The sequence below is a fragment of the Peromyscus eremicus genome, chromosome 9 (assembly GCF_949786415.1).
Source record: "Peromyscus eremicus chromosome 9, PerEre_H2_v1, whole genome shotgun sequence".
In the NCBI taxonomy this organism is placed as follows: Eukaryota; Metazoa; Chordata; class Mammalia; order Rodentia; family Cricetidae; genus Peromyscus; species Peromyscus eremicus.
The window spans coordinates 108,249,389-108,270,319 of record NC_081425.1 but is presented as its reverse complement, the minus strand read 5'-3'; the positions used below and the strand labels follow the sequence as shown (position 1 = coordinate 108,270,319).

Sequence of the window (20,931 nt, the reverse complement as noted above, 5' to 3'; positions counted from 1 at the left end):
CGGCACCAACTAGTATTCAAATGAGTCCATAGGAGACACCTTCTCACTCAAACCTCCACACGGCCAGGTAGCAGACAACCTTCTCCTGGGCCTAGATTTACCCATTTCTGTAGCTGTTCGAGGTAAACTGGTGACCCGCCAGTGTTACTTAATGATATCAGTACACTGGTGTGTGTGTGTGTGTGTGTGTGTGTGTGTGTGTGTGTGTGTGTGTGTATGTGTGTATATGTGTGCGTGCGTGCGTGCGTGCGTGCGTGTGTGTGTGTGTGTGTGTGTGTGTGTGTGTGTGTGTGTGTCTGTGATAGAGAGACAGACAGACAGAGACACAGAGAGAGGTTGGTGGGGGTATCTGTCCCAGCATGTGTGTAGAGGAGAGCTCAGCGGACAACTTTTGGGTGTTCTTTTTCTCTACTCTGGACTTTGACCAGCTGAGCCATGTCACACCCGCAGCAGTACTATTTCCAAGTGCCTTTCCATCTCCTGTCCCCTCCCCTCCTTCAGCACAGATCATGGCCTTACTGTTACGGTCCACTCCCGGGAAGTGGTCAAGTTTTGTAGATCAAATGTTAGTGTCCTTAGAAAACTGTGAAGCCATCTGAGTACAGCGGGTGAGAGCTTCGTCACGCTCGGGTAACCGGGGCTGGGAGTCAGTGCCCCTTGAGTGCCTCGCTCTAGAAGCCAGCCAGAAGCAGCGCACCGGGTGCCCTGCTGCGGTTTTCTACTTGGCTTGCGGTGCTTGACAGCATTCTGCAGAGATAACATGTTTCAGTGACAGCTTTCAGCTTGGTATCACCAGTGAAAGGTTTCAGACATGTGCAGGGTTCATTCAGTGTAAGCTGATTCATGACCTTGGCTTTCCAGAAGCTGATTATCAATCTCTGTCATTCTGCTGACTTCCTAGAGTGATGTGGTACCTGTTGCTCAGAGAGTGTGCTCCAGATTTTGGAACACAGCCAGTAGCATGCAGATACATCTGTCTGCCATACAGAACTAGGAGAAGCAGGAATCAATCCCTGGTTTTCAGACTCCCTGTAGGACTGTGGAATTCACAGGAGACTAGATGGCGGCCCATGAATTCACTAAGATGATGGCAGATGAGGGGGTGTTCGGAGTGACAGCCACTACCTGCCATTTGACAGAACACACAGTCATTTTCTTGAGCTCTTAAAAGTTTGAGCATACAGTGTTATAGAAGCTTTGGCACTGAAACCAACTTGTATTCTTTTTAAATGATAAACCCTAGATACTTTTCATTCTACTGATGTTAAAATTAAGTCCACAGATTTACTAGTATTTGGGAAATATATCCACCCACTAAGGGTTCTGTTTGAACCATATCAGTTCATATAATTCATATGGATTCAGTACACATGAGTTCAGAGTCCTTTGTAGCTGCTTAGCATGAGGTGCTAATTTCCAGTGACTCATATTGAGACATAACCTGGAACATTCAAGTTATTTGAGGATGTTTCTTGCATACATATTGTGAGTTTTAAAACATTATTCTGGGGGGATATTATCTTTACCTGTTTCTTAAAACTAGATGTTACTCAGAAAAATTAAGTTTATTCTTTTAACATCCGCACTCTGTAAGCCATGAGGTCTGTTCTTGCTGTAGCCATGTCTGCCTTCATATCTAGATAGTGAAAACAGTCTTCTCTTTCTTAAGTCATTTGTTGTTCCCCATTTGTTTTTTTCACAGTGATAGGGATGTAACCCAGCTCTTTGTGCATTGCTAGGCAGTCTCTCTCCCACTGAGTTATATTCCTGGCCTATAAAACATTATTTAAGCATATTTTTTCTTCAGTGGAAGTATTTTTTACAGTATATTTCCAGAAAGTAAATCCAGGAAGTATTCCCAACCCATAGAGATTTGAGGTCACTTATCTGTAAAAAGGAATGCTTCCTGATATTGAAATATGAGTATAGAAAACTAATATTTAAAGCTTCTTGTTACATGGAGATAGTGGCTTCCTGTAAAACGGTCTTAGTTTTAGATCTGTCTTTACTCCTGGGACCAACATATACATGTCTCATCCGGCGTAATCACAGGGTGACTTGGTTGCCCCTTGCCCACTTCTGACAAGTTATCTAAAATATCCTGATTACACAGATAGTGCCTCTCTGTTTCTTCCCCAGGAGCCATGGCTGTCTGATTTACAGTTCTCCTGCTGAGCCATCCAAAGTAATTCTCTTTCTTTGACTTCCATGGGACGAAAAGACAATGCTTCTTCCAACAAGGCCTCAGTGTAATCTTACTGTGCCAGCATTAATGTCTAGCAAAGTGATTGGGTTTAAAGCTCCCATGGAATTTCTTAAATATACTATAATAAGTCTTGTTCTCTTCTGATTTTTAACTACTGGAGGACTTTTGTATTGTTTTGAACCACTGGTTTTTCAGTACTGCACCTGGGACACTTAGTAAACATGTTTGCCATGGAGCATGTTTCTTCCATTTTCCCACTGTACTTTGATTTACTGTATTTTTCTCTCTGCCTGTATTTCTTCCTACATCTGAAAATCCCATTGCACTTAGTGCAGTCATCTCAAGAAATGGCTGTAAGGGCTGGAGAGCTGGCTCCACAGCTAAAAGCACCAGCTGCTCTTTCAGAGGGCCCAGCTTTGCTTCCCAGATCCCCTTGGTAGCTCAAACCATCTGTACTCCAGGAAATCCGTCACCCTCTCTGGCTTCTGCAGGTACCAGCCATAAACATAGTGCACATGCATACATGCAGGCAAACACTCACATACATAAAACAAAAAAAACAAACCTTTTTAGAAGATCACTTTATGTTAATAAAAATATTGATGGCAGAGGACACATTTGTAGACACGTAATTCACATCAACTAATGACACAAGTCAGAGGCCATTCTGTTACTTGAGTTTTCCTGGCCTTGGGACTTTAATAGTGGAGCTACATTGTAAGAACTGTAGAATTAAGAACACACTGATTGGACACACAGAGGAAGCTAGCTTCTTACCCGCTTCTCCCTGCCTGACTACATGACGTAATGCAGAGGAGGTTGCAGCTCCCTGCAAGACTCCCAGAGCTTCCATCAAATGAGTCTCTGATACTGAGATACCTATCTGTTCACTGCAGAAGACACCTTAGACATGGGCTCTATGTAAACCTGAAGAGTCACTGTTCTTGCCCTGGCTTGAAGGAGACCTTGACCTTAGAGCGCAAAGAAAGGCCTCCACTGGCTGCTGCCGTGGACCTGGACTTCCAGGTCGTCAAAAACGTTGACTTTGAAGCCCCAATACATCCCCCCTCTTCCCTTTTTCTGTTTTGATTTCTTCACAATCCATGTTAGCATTTGATCCACGTAAGCAGAAGGTCCTGGAAAGTCCACTCACATGGAAGATCCTTCCCTCCTTCCCCGCCTGGCCCATTGTCCTTGTCAATTCAGACTGCTGTTAGAACACATCATGCGGAGAGTACCTCACCACTTCTCACAGATATCGGGACCAGAAGTCCAAAATTCAGGCCCTTGCGACCCCACTCCCAGCCAGGACTTTTTTTTCTGGTTTTTAGAGGGGTCTCCTCTCACTGTGTCCTCCTGTGGATGGAAAGGGCCAAGGGTCTCTCCCTGCTCACTTCTGAGGACACTTATTCCATGCATGAAAACTCCTACATCATGATCTCAACTCCTTCCAAAGGCTTCCCCATCTAATAAAGAACACTGGGAATGGGAATTCAGTGTCCCAGGGTTAGGGCCTCACAGACTTCCCATTTTTAAATGATTGTTTTTCAGTGTTGAACTATTTATTCACTGGCAAACTCTCTCATGTTTGCCTTATCAATATTTAGCTCTTATTTCTGTTGTTTTATTTTCATTTATTCTTATAGTATTCTTTACTTAGTCTTTTTCTTTAAGTTTAATAATTTTCTTTTGATTAAATAAGGTTATTTTTCAAAGAAAACTTTGTGTCCAAATCACAAATGGAAAACCCAGAGGTTTGAAACAGAATCTCTGTTAAAATTAAGTCTATAATCCATGAAAATAAATCAAAGATTCCTATGTTATTAAGTTCTAGTTTAATATTTCCTTTTGAAACAAAGAGTGAAATGAGTAAGTAACAGGAATTTTCTTTTCTTTTTAAAGAAGAAAGAATTGAAATAATTTGTAAAAGTATCTGTTTTCGGTCTGTGTTGAGGTGAACCAAAAGTGCCAGTTCAATCCTGAGGTCCCCTTGCACGACTGACCTCGGGCACCCTTGGCTTTACCTTTAAATTCTGTCGTGGGTGTTTTTCTGGTTATTGAACCCATGGCCTTGAGCATGCCACCGAGCCACGCTGAAGCCTCAATGAAGCTCTCTGTGAACATGTAGAGTCACACTTACATGGCCACAGCCTCCTGTCCACCTCACATGCTTTTCCATCTTGATTCCTGAAATGATTGACAGTAGTCGGCATTAGACATGTGCGTGCAATACTGGCACTGTACATGATGCGTTTGCAAAGTGGTATCCTTTAGCCTCACCAGATTGGCACTATTACCATGCCCTTGAGAACAGTGAGGGAAACTGAGGCACAGAGAATTTGGTAACTTGCCTGAGGTCATAACACTCTGACCTAAGACTTTTGTAAAACTACCTTTTCATCCCTGGAGTGCTGCCATCCATCATTGGCCCTTAGAAAAGTTGTCACAACATAGCTGGGAAGCTTTCTCTTCCCCATGTCATAAAATGTAAACAAAACATAAGCTATTTTTGGAGGATTATATATGCATGGGCATGCTGTGTGTCTGGTGAGAAATTCCATAAAATGAAAACTGAGATTAATGTTTCAGATTATACAGTTCCCTAATTATACCTTTAATTATTCATGTAAAACAAGTAAAATGACCCCTGACAGAGACATAAATGATTTAGGTAGAATCAAATATTCATGTGATGATGCTGAGTCCCTGGGTGTGTCCTAAAAAAATCTTTGCTTCCATCCTTCTGAAGCAAAAGTGTGTCTGTGGAATTCATAGCAAGCTGAGAATAACCCACAGTGTTTAAGACACTGCTGGACACATGCCTGTGTGTCTTGGCACTGGCATGAAGGTACACAGAGGTGTTGTAGAACACTTTAGGAGGTATTTTATAATAGCTTTGTATCTGCCAATTAATACCCATAAAACAATGTGCTCAACTGTGTCGGGGTGTTCTGTGTAGCATGGGTCGGTTGAAGAAAGAAGGTGCTTCAAGATGAAATTTTAAGGCCTATGTGGCAGCAGGAAGGTCCAGCCTCTCTGATGGACTGAACCCGGAACAGCCATACAAAGACCTCTCTGTTGATTGTTACACAAAGTTGTTTTTGGGGTAAAGTATTTCCTCATACCAAAGTCCCTAATTGAATCTGTATGTCTCTCTAAAGGAGAGCATCACATGCCCTGATGACTTTAGTCCTTTAAAGTGTATCGTTTGCAATACACAATAATCAAGAGTCTCAGGTGTGCCAGAGGCATCTTGTGACCAAAGTCATGTGAAGGCCACAACATCCCTTCAGAAAAACAATTCTACAGATCACAGGAAACAACCACTGTTTTCCACAAGGATTCCTTACTGTTTACCACCAGGATTCTTCAAGGTCAACTACTTCTAGAAAACAGCTGTTCATTCTAATGTCTATCCCGGATACAGTGACTCTGCTAAAATTCCTGCAATACAACTTCATAATAATTTTGATAATATTTTTCCACTTAGTGACATCTGCCCCTTTTAATATTTTTAAGTGGTTAAAACAAGCAGGGGCTAGAGAAATGTCTCAGTTGGTTAAGTGTTTGCCTCACAAGTATGGGGACCTGATTTTGGATCCCCCAGTACCTGTATAAAAGCCAAGTGAGATGGTGTGTTCTTAAAACCTCAGTGCTGGGAGACAGAGACCAAGAGGATTCAGGGCTCACTGGCCTTCTAGCCTAACCAGGCAGTGCGCTCCAGGTTCAGTGAGCAGATCTACCTCATAAAGTCAACTAAAGGGCTGTTGAGGACGACACCCAACTTGGACCTCTGGCTTCTATGCTCATGTATATGTATACCCATATACACACACATATATGCTCACAGGAAAACACGTGCGCACGCGCGAGCACACACACACACACACACACACACACACACAAAGGAGAATAATACTTAGTGATGCATATAAATTACATTAAGTTCAGATTTCAATGTGATTAAATAACGTTTTTGTTCAAAGTAGTCTAGTTTGTTCATTTCCATATGGTCTCTTTCTTTTTCTAGTCTACCAAGTTTCCACCAGGGGCTCAGTGCTCTGCAAAGCCAAAAATATTTACAGTGGCCATTAAAGGGGAAGTGTGCCGACCTCTGTTCTAAAGCACACCCCAAACAGCAGCACTGGAACAATGCCATAGCTTGTTTAACTGGCACAAGAAAGGCTTGCTTTTACTCCATTTTATTCTTTAATGCATTGTCCCACTAATTGAACATTTACTGTGTATTTCTCAAAAGTTGGTGAACAAGTGCCTTTTGAAAGCAATAATAGGGGGATTTATGTGAGCAGGGCTCCTTCCCTTGCTTTTAATGCTTCCTTTCCATAGCAAAGCACTGAAACTAATTGCCCTGTTTCAGAAATGGGTCATTAGTCTAGTCCCTGTCTTTTATGTGGACCTAATTCTCATGCAGGATTCCCCTGTGAGGCTCTGACGGGGATCTTTTGGAAGAAGAGACAATGAGAACCTGAGTGCTTTCCCATGGCTTACACAGGCTTGCCTTTTGGTCCTAAGCCAGTCAGTGTATCGGTTGGCAACTGCCACGGATTTAGCAGCCAATAAGAATTTGTTAAATGAATGAATGAATCAGCTTGATGGGGGTGGGGGAAAAGAATGAGAATGTAGCAATTGTAAAACCCAAACGGTTTTGTATACTTAAAATAATCCCATTCCCCTTGAAAAAACTAAAGTTTGTAGAAATAGAATTTAAATGGTTCTTGAGTTCTTGTTCCTGGGGTTTGAGGAAGAGAATTACATTTTTAATATTTGAGGTTTTCATTGGTCGAGGCCTGTATATTGTGGATACGCTCATGTATTATCATGAACTGAACATAATTTTCCTATGCTTGGAGTTAGAGGAAAGCAGTACAGGAAATATAATTATGGACCAATAGTTTAGTGAAGTGCTAATGATCAGGTTGTGCACTGCATTGCTGGGATGGTGAGTGACTGAAGACAGCCGTCCACAGCTCGGACTGTCTGCCCACTGTTGTTGCCTCGCTATGGGACCAGCCTCCAAAACCTTTTCCATGCTCTGCTGCCCAACGTTTGTTTATTTTGTTTTGTTTTTTGGTCAAAGAAACATGTCTGTCACGTGTGGTATATTGTATGTTTCTCATCTGATTTTAGACCTTGAATCCTAAGGCAGCTTCAGGAGTCAGTGCTTTAGAAGTATCTCACTTTCTAGAAACATCTCCATTTCCTTCTGTCTGTTAAATGGGTCAGAGATTCTGCAACCTCTCCCTGGGAATTGTCACCATTCAGAACTGTTGTGTTAACTCTTTGCCTAGGAGGATGTAAACAAATTTCTGTCCCCTTCCTTCAAGGACATAAGTGACAAATCAGAATATAGGCCTACCAGAGTCCAAATTGGGGGACTGATGCATTCATTAGGCTTATTCACAAAGCATGGAAGATGGGTCACTTGCAGGAATGTAGGTGACTCCCAAAAGTATGGATGGTGACTTCCCGGTAGTATGGATGATGACTTCCCGGTAGTGTGGACGGCGACTTCCCGGTAGTGTGGACGGCGACTTCCCGGTAGTGTGGACGGTGACTTCCCGGTGCTATGGATGATGACTTCCCGGTAGTGTGGATGGTGACTTCCCGGTAGTGTGGATGGTGACTTCCCGGTAGTGTGGATGGTGACTTCCCGGTAGTTGTGCACAGGTGTAGTTCCCACCTCAGTTAAGCTTCATCCACTATGCTCCAGCACTCTGGAACCAGCCAGGGAGCCATGTGTCAGTAGGGCAGAATGACATGTAAGTAGCTGGCTCGGGAGGGACTGGCTGGGATCCCCCCCCCTCTTCTGTGAGGGAACCCCCATGGCCAGCAAACCCAATCCCGGCTTCTCTTAAAAGCAGCCACAGCTGTTCTGATGAAGGTGACGCCCGTTATGCTCAAAGGATAACACCACAGCACAAGAACCAGGAGCTCTCTGTGGCTTCAGTGCCCCCCTTTACTCAAACCAGTGGTCTTGAATTGTCTTACAGGTGTATGGGGCAGTTATTCACACCATGGTAAACCATGAACTCGACTGAAGCAATAGAAGAACAAGCAAAAGAAAGTTAAGTCTGGGTTTGGAACTCACCCCTTTTCTTCTCTCTTCTCGTTGGACAGTTGCCATCCTTCTGAAAGACGATTATTTTGTGAGTGGTGCTGGACTGCCCGGCAGATTCAAAGCCGAGAAGGTGGAGTTTCACTGGGGCCACAGCAATGGCTCAGCTGGCTCAGAACATAGTGTCAATGGCCGGAGGTTTCCTGTGGAGGTGAGAAAACTGGGGCCCCAGGGATTCCCGCTGTGGGTTGCTGTGATCTTACTTCGGCATTGTGCAGGTTAGGACATTCCCTGCTTTCCTCTCTCAGGAAACCCTGTGTCTCCTGCATGGCAGAGGGCCTCCCGTATGGCTCATCTCTGCTCAACAGGAGAGCACAAAGCGTCCACGGGCGGGCAGACTGACCTTTGCCTGCCCAGTGATGTCCCTCGGCTGTTCCCTCTGACACAGCTTCTCTTCTCCATTCCTCAAGCCCTCTTTTATGAAGGTGACAGTCATGTGACGCTGAGAAGACTTTGTTGTCACTCTTTAGAAAATGGCAAGGCTGGTGACATGGGAAGGAGTCTCAGAACCCTCTCTGAGTTGTGTACTTCTTTGAACGGTTTGTTTTGGTCCCTGCCAGCTGTTGCGACAGAGGACGTGAGCATGGATGGTGTGAGCCTCTGTCGGTGACACGGCTTCATTCCCCCAGCACCTGGAGTCCGTCTTTTCACAGAGCCGGGCCGGTGACAGGAAGGCCATGGTAGAGAGTTGAAAAGGAAGCCGTGACACCAATCCTCCAGCAGTGTCACCTCCACGTCACCTGTGCTGTCGGCCTTTTTTGCTTTCCTTGTGCGTTTGGATTTTGTTCCGTTGGGGAAACATGTGCCGACTGGCTTGTTCCCCATATGCTAAGCCTGACAGGCTTGTGGCAGATCTCACTAGATCTGGTAGTAGTCTTTGGTTATACAAAACAGGGAGTCACTGTGGAGTGCTGGAATGTTTTAATCAAAGGAACCAGATGGCAGAGTATCATTTTCAGCTCTAAATGTTTCTCAATTGGTGTCCTGTTTTGATAGTCTGATAAATATTTCAGACCCTCTTCATAATGAAAATACATGTATTTCAGATTTATGTGTGATTTATAAAGTGTTAGGTATATTACCTAGCTCCTCAAGCCTGTTTATGAACCCTCTAGGAATACTTGACACTTCTATGAGAAAACTTGTGTAAGTTGGGAAAGGTATTAATATCTCTTTTGTGGAGATTCTTTTGAGGATAAATGGGACGATGCATTCAATGCCAGCTTTTCCTACTGTATTCTCACAGCACAGGCCACTTTAGATCCCGGAATATGTGAAGCTTCCACCCCAACTGTGTGTGAACAGTTCCGCTGGCTTCTCTTGAAATCTGTTCCTTTCCAATATTACCTCTGTGTGTGGATCCTGCAGAGCCCTCCGAAAGCCTCATTCCTACCAGACACTCCCTACTGCCATCACAAGTTCCTGCCTGGGAGACTGTACATTATTAATTTTCTAGAATAGAGATTTAATTTCTCATAGAATTTAGAGAAACAGTTACATTTCACCAGTTTGTTGCAAATGATATTTTAAAGGTTCTAGACAATATGTTAGAAAAAAAGATGTAGATAGAGTAGGTCTGGGATGAACCTGGCCATGGGAGCCTCTCATGTTGCCACGAATGAGTTCTTACTCAACCTTCCCGTGAGCCTCTTCCCTTTCCATTTTCCAGAGATCTCCTAGCCCCACATCTGTGGGGAGTCTTTTTGGAGATTTCATCCAAGTGTGAACAGCATTAAAGAAGCGTGTACAAACATGTCTGAGCTCCTGCCAGTAGCTTGAGCAGGACAACCTAGCAAGACCTGTTTCTTCAAATTCTTCTTGGGCTGGCTGTACCGTTCTTCCTGGATAGAGAGCAGGCCCTCCTAGTTAGATAACTAACCTCCTAGGGTTAGTTATCCTATCAGACAAGGAAACACAAAGAGTTTCCTTACAGGCAATTCCAAGACACAGTGTCGGACAGAGTGGTGTTTTTAGACTGGCCTCGTAGGATTCTCATTTCTTTCCTCTAGAGAAGCATTCTTCAGCTTGTTGGAAGATCAGAAGCAAGAACTGTGGATGAAAACATATGCATACATGGATGCATATTCACACACATTCATGCACACACTCACATGTATCCTAATGAGTGTCCCCTACACTGATACACTCCCCTGGAGACACCAAAGATAGCTACTCTGAGAAGATGCTTCCTATTTCTCTCATTTGTTTAATTTGCAGTACCAACATCTTCCCTGTGCACCCTTGTCTGTGGGACTTCCTCTCCTGGTCACATTAATGATATGATTCTGAGTAGGGTTTAGACTTAATGGGCCTCCTGTCCTGTGAATGGAATGAGTCATTTTTTAGAAGTATTAGCACTTTTTATACATGGCAAACTTGCCTCCTAGAATCAAACTCACATGGAGTTTGTGTGGGTTTCCCCTCTGGTCTCCGCCCGCGCCCCCCCCCTTCCCATGGGCCCTGGAAGTTGAAGGGGTGGTTTGTGTCCTGCTAGCTTTGCTCTGCCACCTCTTTGTCCCCAAATTGGGTTGCTGTTCATTTAGCTCATGTTGTTCTGAACAAAAGAACTTTGCTTGCTGTGGGATGGTCTGTATGTCAAATGTGTTGCTCTGATCAATAAATAAAACACTGATTGGCCAGTAGCCAGGCAGGAAGTATAGATGGGACTAACAGAGAGGAGAACTGAGAGAACAGGAAGGCAGAGGGAGACACTGCCAACCGCCGCCATGACAAGCAGCAATGTAAAGATGCTGGTAAGCCACGAGCCATGTGGCAAGGTATAGATTTATAGAAATGGATTAATTTAAGATATAAGAACTAGATAGCTAGAAGCCTGAGCCATTAGGCCAAACAGTTTAAATAATATAAGCGTCTGTGTGTTTATTTTATAAGTGGGCTGTCGGACTGCCGGGGCTTGGCGGGACCCGGAGAGAAAACACTCCAGCTACAATTGCTCAAAAGTTTGAAAACTTAATCTGTCTTGGAACAGCATGTCTGTGGAGCAGGAAGGGAGCTTGTGCCTCATCTGCAGTCTCGTTCTAGATCAGTGTGCAGCATAGATGGACATTTGCTTTTAAGGCCTATGAGTTCTAAAAACTGTTTCCCATTGTTTGAAGAATGTCACCGACTGCTGAAGCTCATAAGCTGTGCCCAGATTTACTGTGTGGTCAAGTTGCTGGGGTTCTTTGCTTTTGAGTGGCATCAGGTAGTAAGCCTGCCTGTATTAACTGAGTTCCTTATGCCCAGCTGGTTCATAGCTTGCTGTTATAAATTGTGACATGTTGATGTTCTTAGTGGTATATTTGGAGGTACTTAAGTCGCAGGGATTAAAGGCAGTTGGATCCAATTTAACTGTAAAATATGCACAGGAAAGTTGCTCACTTCTGTCTCAAATTTGTCTATAAAATTTTGTGATAGCTTGCATTACTAAATCTCATTATTGACACCAGCTCTTCCTGGTGTTCTCTGCAGTGTTGGAACATCACAGAGTCAGCTTACTTCTTTCCATATTGAGTGAAAAAAATTAGGATATGACTGCTCCTAGGTATGGGTGAGGAGAGGGTTTATTGTAGACAAGAGGGAGAAAACAGCCAGAGGCATCTCGAAGGTCCAGTCTGAACATGGCCAGCAGACTTGGGGAGTAAGAGGAAGTGAAAGAGAGAGGAAAGATGACAGGATAGGGACCAGGAGCCAACAGGCTAGAGATGAGCCAGGAGACCCGGAGAAAAAGAGACCAAGAGAGCATGTGGGTCAAGAGGACACTTAGCCAAAATGGCTGAATTATATAGGGGTAGGAAGCAGAACCCTAGCCCCAGGGAGGGACTGGTTTAGGATGGGGGGAGGGTGAGAAGTGCTGGGTGGGTAGGGGAGCTACAGGTACTGAGTGATATAGGGAGAGCTGGGAGGCAGAGGGGTTACAGGTACTGAGTGATGCTGGGGGGCAGAGGGGCTACAGGTACTGACTGAGTGATGCTGGGGGAGCTGGGGGGCAGAGGGGCTACAGGTACTGAGTGATTCTGGGGGAGCTGGGGGGCAGAGGGGCTACAGGTACTGAGTGATGCTGGGGGAGCTGGGGGCAGAGGGGCTACAGGTACTGAGTGATGCTGGGGGAGCTGGGGGGCAGAGGGGCTACAGGTACTGAGTGATGCTGGGGGAGCTGGGGGGCAGAGGGGCTGCAGGTACTGAGTGATGCTGGGGGAGCTGGGGGGCAGAGGGGCTACAGGTACTGAGTGATGCTGGGGGAGCTGGGGGGCAGAGGGGCTACAGGTACTGAGTGATGCTGGGGGAGCTGGGGGGCAGAGGGGCTGCAGGTACTGAGTGATGCTGGGGGGCAGAGGGGCTGCAGGTACTGACTGAGTGATGCTGGGGGAGCTGGGGGGCAGAGGGGCTACAGGTACTGAGTGATGCTGGGGGAGCTGGGGGGCAGAGGGGCTACAGGTACTGAGTGATGCAGGGGGAGCTGGGGGGCAGAGGGGCTACAGGTACTGAGTGATGCTGGGGGAGCTGGGGGGCAGAGGGGCTACAGGTACTGAGTGATGCAGGGGGAGCTGGGGGGCAGAGGGGCTACAGGTACTGAGTGATGCAGGGGGGCAGAGGGGCTGCAGGTACTGACTGAGTGATGCTGGGGGAGCTGGGGGCAGAGGGGCTACAGGTACTGAGTGATGCAGGGGGAGCTGGGGGGCAGAGGGGCTACAGGTACTGAGTGATGCAGGGGGGCAGAGGGGCTGCAGGTACTGACTGAGTGATGCTGGGGGAGCTGGGGGCAGAGGGGCTACAGGTACTGAGTGATGCAGGGAGATCTAAGCAGTCTCCCTTTGGTATGTTAATAACACTCAGCCATTTGTGCAGGCTTACTTTGAATTTTCTTGTATTTTGGAAAATTTGATCTGCATCTGGGGTATCGGTTTTTGTTTTTTTTGGTTTTTTGTGACAGGGTTTCTCTGTGTAGCTTTGGAGCCTGTCCTGGAACTCACTCTGGAGACCAGGCTGGTCTTGAACTCACAGAGATCTGCCTGCCTCTGCTTCCCAAGTGTTGGGATTAAAGGCGTGTGCCACCACCACTGGGCTGCGGGTATCATTTTTTTTTATGTGCCATGTATAAGTGACTCAATGTTATTGGAATTATTAAGGTCAGAGCCTGGGACCTGGCAGCCCTAATAAGGTGGTCATGTGTCCTCAAAGGGCCAGTTCAGCAAATTTTACTCAATACATTGGGGAGGAGAACTGAGAGGCCCATTGACTGGGTTCTGACATGCGGTCTGTGCTCATATAGAGGGAATGAAGTACTACTCCTAGCTAAGCTGTCCTGGTTTCCCTGTGGCCTGTCCATCATCACTGTCTGGCTTCAGTCTCTGTTGCTAGGCAACTGTGGAAATGCTTTTCAGGGAGGTGTGGTAGGATGCCTCAGTTGATACAGTACTTGGAACCTGAGTTTGCTCCCTAGTACCCATGTGAAAAAGCCAGGTATGGTGGCATGCATTTGTCATCCCAGTGCTGGGGAGGCAGAGTCAGGCAAATCCCGGGGATCTTATCTACCAGCCTAGATGAACTGGTAAGTTCTAAGCCAATGAGAGACCCTGTATCCAAAAACAAGGTGGTTAGTTCCTGAGCAGTGACACCTTTGGCTCTCTGGCCTCCACAAGTGTGGGTGTGTATCTGCAGACACACACATAGAAAGAAATCTCTTTTTGGGAAATAGACTCTCTCTCTCTCTCTCTGGCTAGCTCTGGATTGCAGTCTATTTTCTCCTAGCACGTAGTTCCTGAGGAAGTTCCAGCACGGGGGGAGAGCATTGTTTTAATAATCTGCTAACCAAAGGGAGTGGCCCAGGTGTTTCTTTAGAGTACCTTTGTTTCTGCCACTGTTGTTACAAAGAGGCGATGTTGAAGACTACACTGAGTCGGTGGAGTGGGGCCGTCCCCACTGCCTGTGACCCCTGCCAGACAGCACCAGTCACCAGCTCGGGACAGCTGGGCCGTCATCACTGTTGGCACTGTATGCTACTGGTTTCTCGTTGATTGAAGACAGGATGCTGGTAATGTACCGGTGTGTGTGACAGCCCTCTGTACAAGAAGCCACCCAGCCCACAGATGTCACCAGTGTCACATGTGTGAACCATCAGAGCGAAACCAGCATCATCGGTGGAATGGGGCCACCCTTCATCCGAGTGCATCCCTGTAAACACATCTGAATACCGAGGGCTTGGTTCCCCTGTTGGTTGCAAAAACAGTGTCCTTGCCTCTGAAGATGCAGCACAACCCTGGGAATTTCAGCCACTCCTTTAGGCTTCCACCCTCAGGCTGAATTTCCAGCCTCAGAGCCCCTCAGAACCTGGCCCCACTCCCTGAGGGTAAATGGCCACAAAACCAGCCTTGTAGATTTTGCTCCTTCCCAGGAGCTCTTTGGGGTTATCTGTGGCTTTTTAGGCACCCACAGTTTAGACCTGTCTCCATTTTCCTGGCTGAAATCCTGGATTTAGTCTCATAGTAGCTGTACTTAAAAACACCCAATCTAATAGTTAACTAAAAAGTCATTATATAATCCAAAGTCAATGATCTTCAAAAACCAGCTGTTTTTCTTGTCCTCCCTCCCTCCCTCTCTCCCTCCCCCCACTCTTTCTTTGGAGTAGTTAAACTTAGAAAAGCAAATGGGAGTGTCTGCAGTGCCCTGTTGGGGCAGGCCCACCCTCAGGTGCCCTCTGTAGCCCTGCAGCAGCTTCCCTGCTGACTGAAGATTCCCTGCCTCACAGATACTGATGACCTACAGGTAGAGCAGGAAGCCACAGTGCCTGCCTTCCAGTTGCTTGTGTGCTGGGGTTGATGCTGAGAGTGAGCTGGCTGTGTCCTTTCAGCTGTAATAGATGGACCCTGAAGGGGGGGGGGGGGGCTTGTGCCAGGAGACAAAGGGTCCTGGAAGAGATAATGATGCTTAGAAAGATAAAAGGGATGAATTTGAGCCTGTTGTTAGCAGAGCTATGCAAAGGTCCTGAGATCTGTGCCGGTCTGTAAGGCCAGCGGGTATTTTAGTAGGCAAAGGTGACTTTGCTTATATGAGGGAGTGTACTTGTCTGTGACGGAATTCAAAATTTTCCAGGGAATGAGACTGCAATGTGAGAATAGCTTGTTCTTCCTTGGCTCCTGGGCTTCCTGGTGTCAACACCACCATAGTTCCCTTAACAATCCCCTTCTCTTACTCTCTTCCCTTTCCATATTCTTTCTTTGGCCTGCAGTTGGTCCTGTAACTAACGATTCCTAACTCACAAATAGGAATTGCATCACATCACGTTTCCACTAATAATTGAAGTTGTTGTGAATTCAAAGGGAAACCTCCAGACAGAACCTCTGAGAGCTCCATTAAAGTGGAGGTTCATTGCATGCTTGTTGTCTAAGGTAATTAAAATCGTATTTATTACAATAAGAGATTGCAGGAGTTGTTGATTCAGACTTACTGGTGCTTTATGAGTTGAAGTCTTCAATAAGCTTAAATGATCCAAATTGATTGTCTATGGTCTTTCCAGCTAGACTCACAGCTGGTTCCTCTCAGCTCTGGTTAGAGCATCTTGGCAAGTATGGGGAAGCGAAGACATTCGTCTCAATTCATCCCATGTACACATTACCATGTTACCACACAGGGCAGCGATTCCTTATCTCAGACTCTGGAGACCAGATGTTTTAGAATCTCCAATCTTTTTTGGAAAGGTTCATGTATTCGTGTGTGTGTGTGTGTGTGTGTGTGTGTGTGTGTGTGTGTACTTGTGTTTGCACGTGTGCTCACATCACAGAAGCTGCCCCTGCCCCTAAGTAGAATGCTCGTACTAAATGGAAATATACATTCTATAAATAGCATCATGCCTCCTCACATCAGGTTTCATCACCGAGTAAATTTCTGCAAAACATAAATAGCAACAAGATTCCTTTGGGTCTCCCAGAGACGTCTAAGACCATTCTGTGGTTCTTGTGCCCCGTGTACAGCTCCAGTGTCGTATTGCAGCCCTGACCCAGCATGTTGACTATCTTTCTGTGTTTTGGTGTTCTTCTGATCCTTTTCTTCCACAATGCTATGAACATTCTTGGTCAAGATGAAGGACTGTCTACGGAACAAGAAGTGGCCAGTCTGTGCTGACTTCATTGGGTGTCCACTTCCCCCGTGTTCTGCTTGGGCCTGTTAACTGTCACTCCCCAGCTGTGCTCCGGGAGGGACCTGTCTGCCCACAGCCTGCTGCCCACACAGAGGCAAAGCAGCGACTTTCCCTTGATGAAACACATCTTGCTTATGCCTGGGGGTACTTATGTCACTGTCTAGCGTGACAGTGTGCTGCCATGACCCTTGGGTTCTGGCTCATGAGATTCATACCTACTTTCCTTCTGCTAAGTCGGAGCAATGCTGACCCCTGACATCACCCTCTCTACCCACTGCATGCATGGCAGCATCCTCACAGCTCATTTATGGGTCAGAGCATCTGGACATCTTGGCCTACTTTGATCTCTGACCTTCACAGCTTCATAGGTTATGGTTTTAATGTTCGGCCCACTCTTCTCTGCATTCTTCTGAGAATAAATTTAGGCATAAGGCATGTTTTCCTAAAGATTTATGTCATATGCTTGTGTATTAAGGGATTTGAAGCATCTTCCACTTTAAAAGTAAAACTTCTCATATATGTGTGTGTGTGTGTGTGTGTGTGTGTGTGTGTATGAAAATGCCACAGTTAAGCCCATTACTTTATACAACTTAACAATAAATAACACAGAGAGAAATCTGTTCAGTTTTATTTAACATAACATATTTTTTTAAATTTTTCTGGGGTGTGTGTGTGTGTGGTGTGTGTGTGTGTGTGGTGTGTGTGTGTGTGTGGTGTGTGTGTGTGTGGTGTGTGTGTGTGTGGTGTGTGTATGTGTGTGTGTGGTGTGTGTGTGTGTGTGGTGTGTGTGTGTGTGTGTGTGTGTGTGTGTGTGTGTGTGTTTAGAGTACATGGAGAAGTCAGAAGGCAACTTGCAGGAGTTGGTTTTCTCCTTCCACTGTGTAGTTTTCATCTTAGGTTGTCAGGCTTGCCCAGGACAAGTGCCTGTACCCATGGCGCCACCTCACTGGCCCCTAACACAATAAGCTCATCTGAAGATGCAGCTTATACGAGGATTACCCTCTCCTTTATCTGTGTGGCAGTATTACCTTCCTTTTGAAAATGGAGGTTTAGATGTTTCCCCTTTTCTGATTGACTTCTTCAAATGGGATCCTGTTCAAATATCTTCAGAGGACACAGGGGTGTTTTGACATTTCTGTTATCTTGAAAATTATACTGGACTCTTGGCTTATTCAAAACTAGTAATTCAGGTCTTTATGACTCGATAGCATCTTGATTGGTCACCAGAGAGAACTTCCCTTAGAGGAGACTGAGACATGTTCTCTTACTTTTTCTTTTCACTGTTTTATACACAAGGAAGCAAACTTTCCTCAGAGTCCTTTATCATGCTTGCAATCTGTGGCCAGGCTCTGTATGGGAAGTTGAGGGTCCTGGAGAGCTGGTTCTGTGCTCTGCTGGTGACTGTTAGTTATTTGTGCAGAAGTGACTTCTGTCAAATGCCCATGCATTTCCCTGAAACTTAGATGCTGACTTCGTTGCAATAAAGACTTTATTTTAAAATCTAGTGCTCACTGGGCTGGGCTTTCCTTTGCATGTCTTCTGCAGGAGTGTGCTCAGTGGGTGAGCTAATGGCTGGTTGTTACAAAGCCCAAGGGCAGGCTTTGTGAGGGAAAGCAGTGTTGTCGCTGCAGCAGCAACAGCCTTCCTTAGCTGGATGGATTGTGTGTCCGGCACCTGTGGCATGCTGGGAGCTGACTCATCCTGAGCCTGAGAACCACGGAGATGACACACCTGGAAAAACAGACCTGCTTCCATTGGAGTCATAGTCCAAGCAGCAGCGTAGAGAAGACTGGGAATGGGATTGGGTGGTGGGTATTACAAGTCATGTTGTAGACACAATGTAATGAACAGTATGCGTGCTAAGAAATTTCCAGGTGTTTCTTGATTTGATTCCATCTGGAGCTGTAGGGAGGTTTAGTTCCACACCCATCTTAATCCCAGAATGTCTGAACTCATGCACCAGTGAGAAGTTTGGTTTGCAGAGACCCATGTTTATGTTCTCTGTCACTGATTCTCAACCTTCCTAATGCTGCGACCCTTTATTACAGCTCCTCATGTTGTGGTGACCCCAACCATAAAATTATTTTGTTGATACTTCATAACTGTAATTTTGTTACTGTTATGAATTGTAGCATAAATATCTGATATGCAGGATATATCTGATATGCAATATGTGCTATGCAACCCCTGCTTGACCCACAGGTTAAGAACTGTTGTTTTAGTGTCTAGGCTCTATATAGTCTGTGAAGTGTAAGCCATGCCTGTTTGGATTTGATGAGTGATTTCATTGCTTTTTTTTCTTTGACATTGCTTTGGGTCGTTTTACAAAACATCCAGGAAGTCATGTTAGAATCTTAACTACTGCTTACTGTGTAATAGGAAAGAGAAGAGTGGAGGGGCTTTAACTGCTCCTAAATGGCTGAGCTGGACAGGTGGTGTAGACAGCACAGGGAGGGGCACAGGGGATGTCGGCGAGAGTGCTGCAGTGCGGGACAGGTGGTGTAGACAGACAGGGGATGTCTGTGGAGATTGCAGTGAGGGACAGGTGGTGTAGACAGGGGATGTCTGTGGAGATTGCAGTGAGGGACAGGTGGTGTAGACAGACAGGGGATTCTGTGGAGAGTGCAGTGCGGGACAGGTGGTGTAGACAGACAGGGGATTCTGTGGGGAGTGCAGTGAGGGGCAGGTGGTGTAGACAGGGGATTCTGTGGGGAGTGCAGTGCGGGACAGGTGGTGTAGACAGACAGGGGATGTCTGTGGAGATTGCAGTGAGGGACAGGTGGTGTAGACAGCACAGGGAGGGGCACAGGGGATGTCTGTGGAGAGTGCTGCAGTGCAGGACAGGTGGTGTAGACAGACAGGGGATGTCTGTGGAGATTGCAGTGAGGGACAGGTGGTGTAGACAGGGGATGTCTGTGGAGATTGCAGTGAGGGACAGGTGGTGTAGACAGACAGGGGATTCTGTGGAGAGTGCAGTGCGGGACAGGTGGTGTAGACAGACAGGGGATTCTGTGGGGAGTGCAGTGAGGGACAGGTGGTGTAGACAGGGGATTCTGTGGGGAGTGCAGTGAGGGACAGGTGGTGTAGACAGACGGGGGATTCTGTGGAGAGTGCAGTGAGGGACAGGTGGTGTAGACAGACGGGGGATTCTGTGGAGATTGCAGTGAGGGACAGGTGGTGTAGACAGACAGGGGATTCTGTGGAGAGTGCAGTGAGGGACAGGTGGTGTAGACAGATAGGGGATTCTGTGGAGAGTGCAGTGAGGGACAGGTGGTGTAGACAGACAGGGGATTCTGTGGAGAGTGCAGTGAGGGACAGGTGGTGTAGACAGACAGGGTATTCTGTGGAAAACCTGCAGTTACCAAGACTGACCACTTCAACCACCTTAGGACAAATGTCACGTGAACTGTGCATTGCTGTTCTGATTTTTTAGAGTCTACACTAAGAGATAAAAAGAAATAGGTGATTTGATCTAAATTGCACAGTTTGTTTTATGCAGATTATTTTATTGTTATTTATTATAAAAGCTATCACAATTTCATTGATTTTAATAAAATGTTAATATTTACCTTAATATTATCCAACATAAAACCAACTGTAGAAAGTTATGACTGAGCTCTCTTGCGTTCTGTTTTTAATAGTAAGTTTTTGAAACTCAGTTTGTCTTTTAAACTTTATTCTTTGGTCGGGGGCTCCTTGCCACAGCGTGTGTATAGAGGTCAGAGGACAGCTTGATCTAGTCAGTTTGCCCTTTTTTGGGTTCCTGGGCCCCAAATCAGGTTGTCAAGCTTGGCAGCAATGTTCCATTCCCACTGAACCATCTCACTGGTTCCAACTTACATATTACAACAGCATATTTCTTTTGGACAAGCCACTTCTGTATTCCACATGCCCACTAGCCACATGCACATTATGGCCCCTAAGTGGAAATGTAGACTTCCAGGTTCTGGGCCACCGTAATGGAATTAGGTAATGAGTTATCCAGAAACCAGTGGAGGTCATTCAAGAGTTTTATATTTTGTCATTTTTCTCTTCTAAGAAGAACAAAAACGGTCAAAGTACATAAAGTAGCAGACACTGTAGGATGAACAAGTTGAAAGGTCTAATCCACAATACAGCAATTATAGGCCATAGAAGGATGTCTCCTGAACGAATGCCCTTGGCTGCTGTAACCCCCAGGGGCAAATGCAGGTATCTGTTGGTGTATTGGATAACTTAATTTGTTTCTCTGTAGTAACCATTTAGCTTTGTCTCAAATCTCATGTACCCACTTTAACTCTACACAATGAATTATATTGAAATACCAGTAGATATTTATAATTCTTCTATTTCATTTTGGGATATGCCGTCTTTATTACAGACTTCAACTGAAGGCAAGACAGAACTGATTTCTTCATAAGCTTTCTGGTTTTTCTCTTCTTTTTTTCTTTCATAATGTTTATTCCCAGAGCT

The 20,931-nt window shown here is 45.7% G+C and overlaps 1 protein-coding gene across 2 annotated transcripts in view; it reads left to right on the top strand.

The window, feature by feature from the left end:
- The window catches only part of Ptprg (protein tyrosine phosphatase receptor type G), a 701,914-nt gene that overhangs the window by 408,601 nt on the left and 272,382 nt on the right, over positions 1 to 20,931 (top strand). For both annotated transcript variants that reach the window (XM_059274234.1, XM_059274235.1), the window contains exon 4: positions 8,345 to 8,493. In XM_059274234.1, coding sequence (XP_059130217.1) covers positions 8,345 to 8,493 — 149 coding nt within the window. The remainder of the gene's footprint in view (positions 1 to 8,344; positions 8,494 to 20,931) is intronic.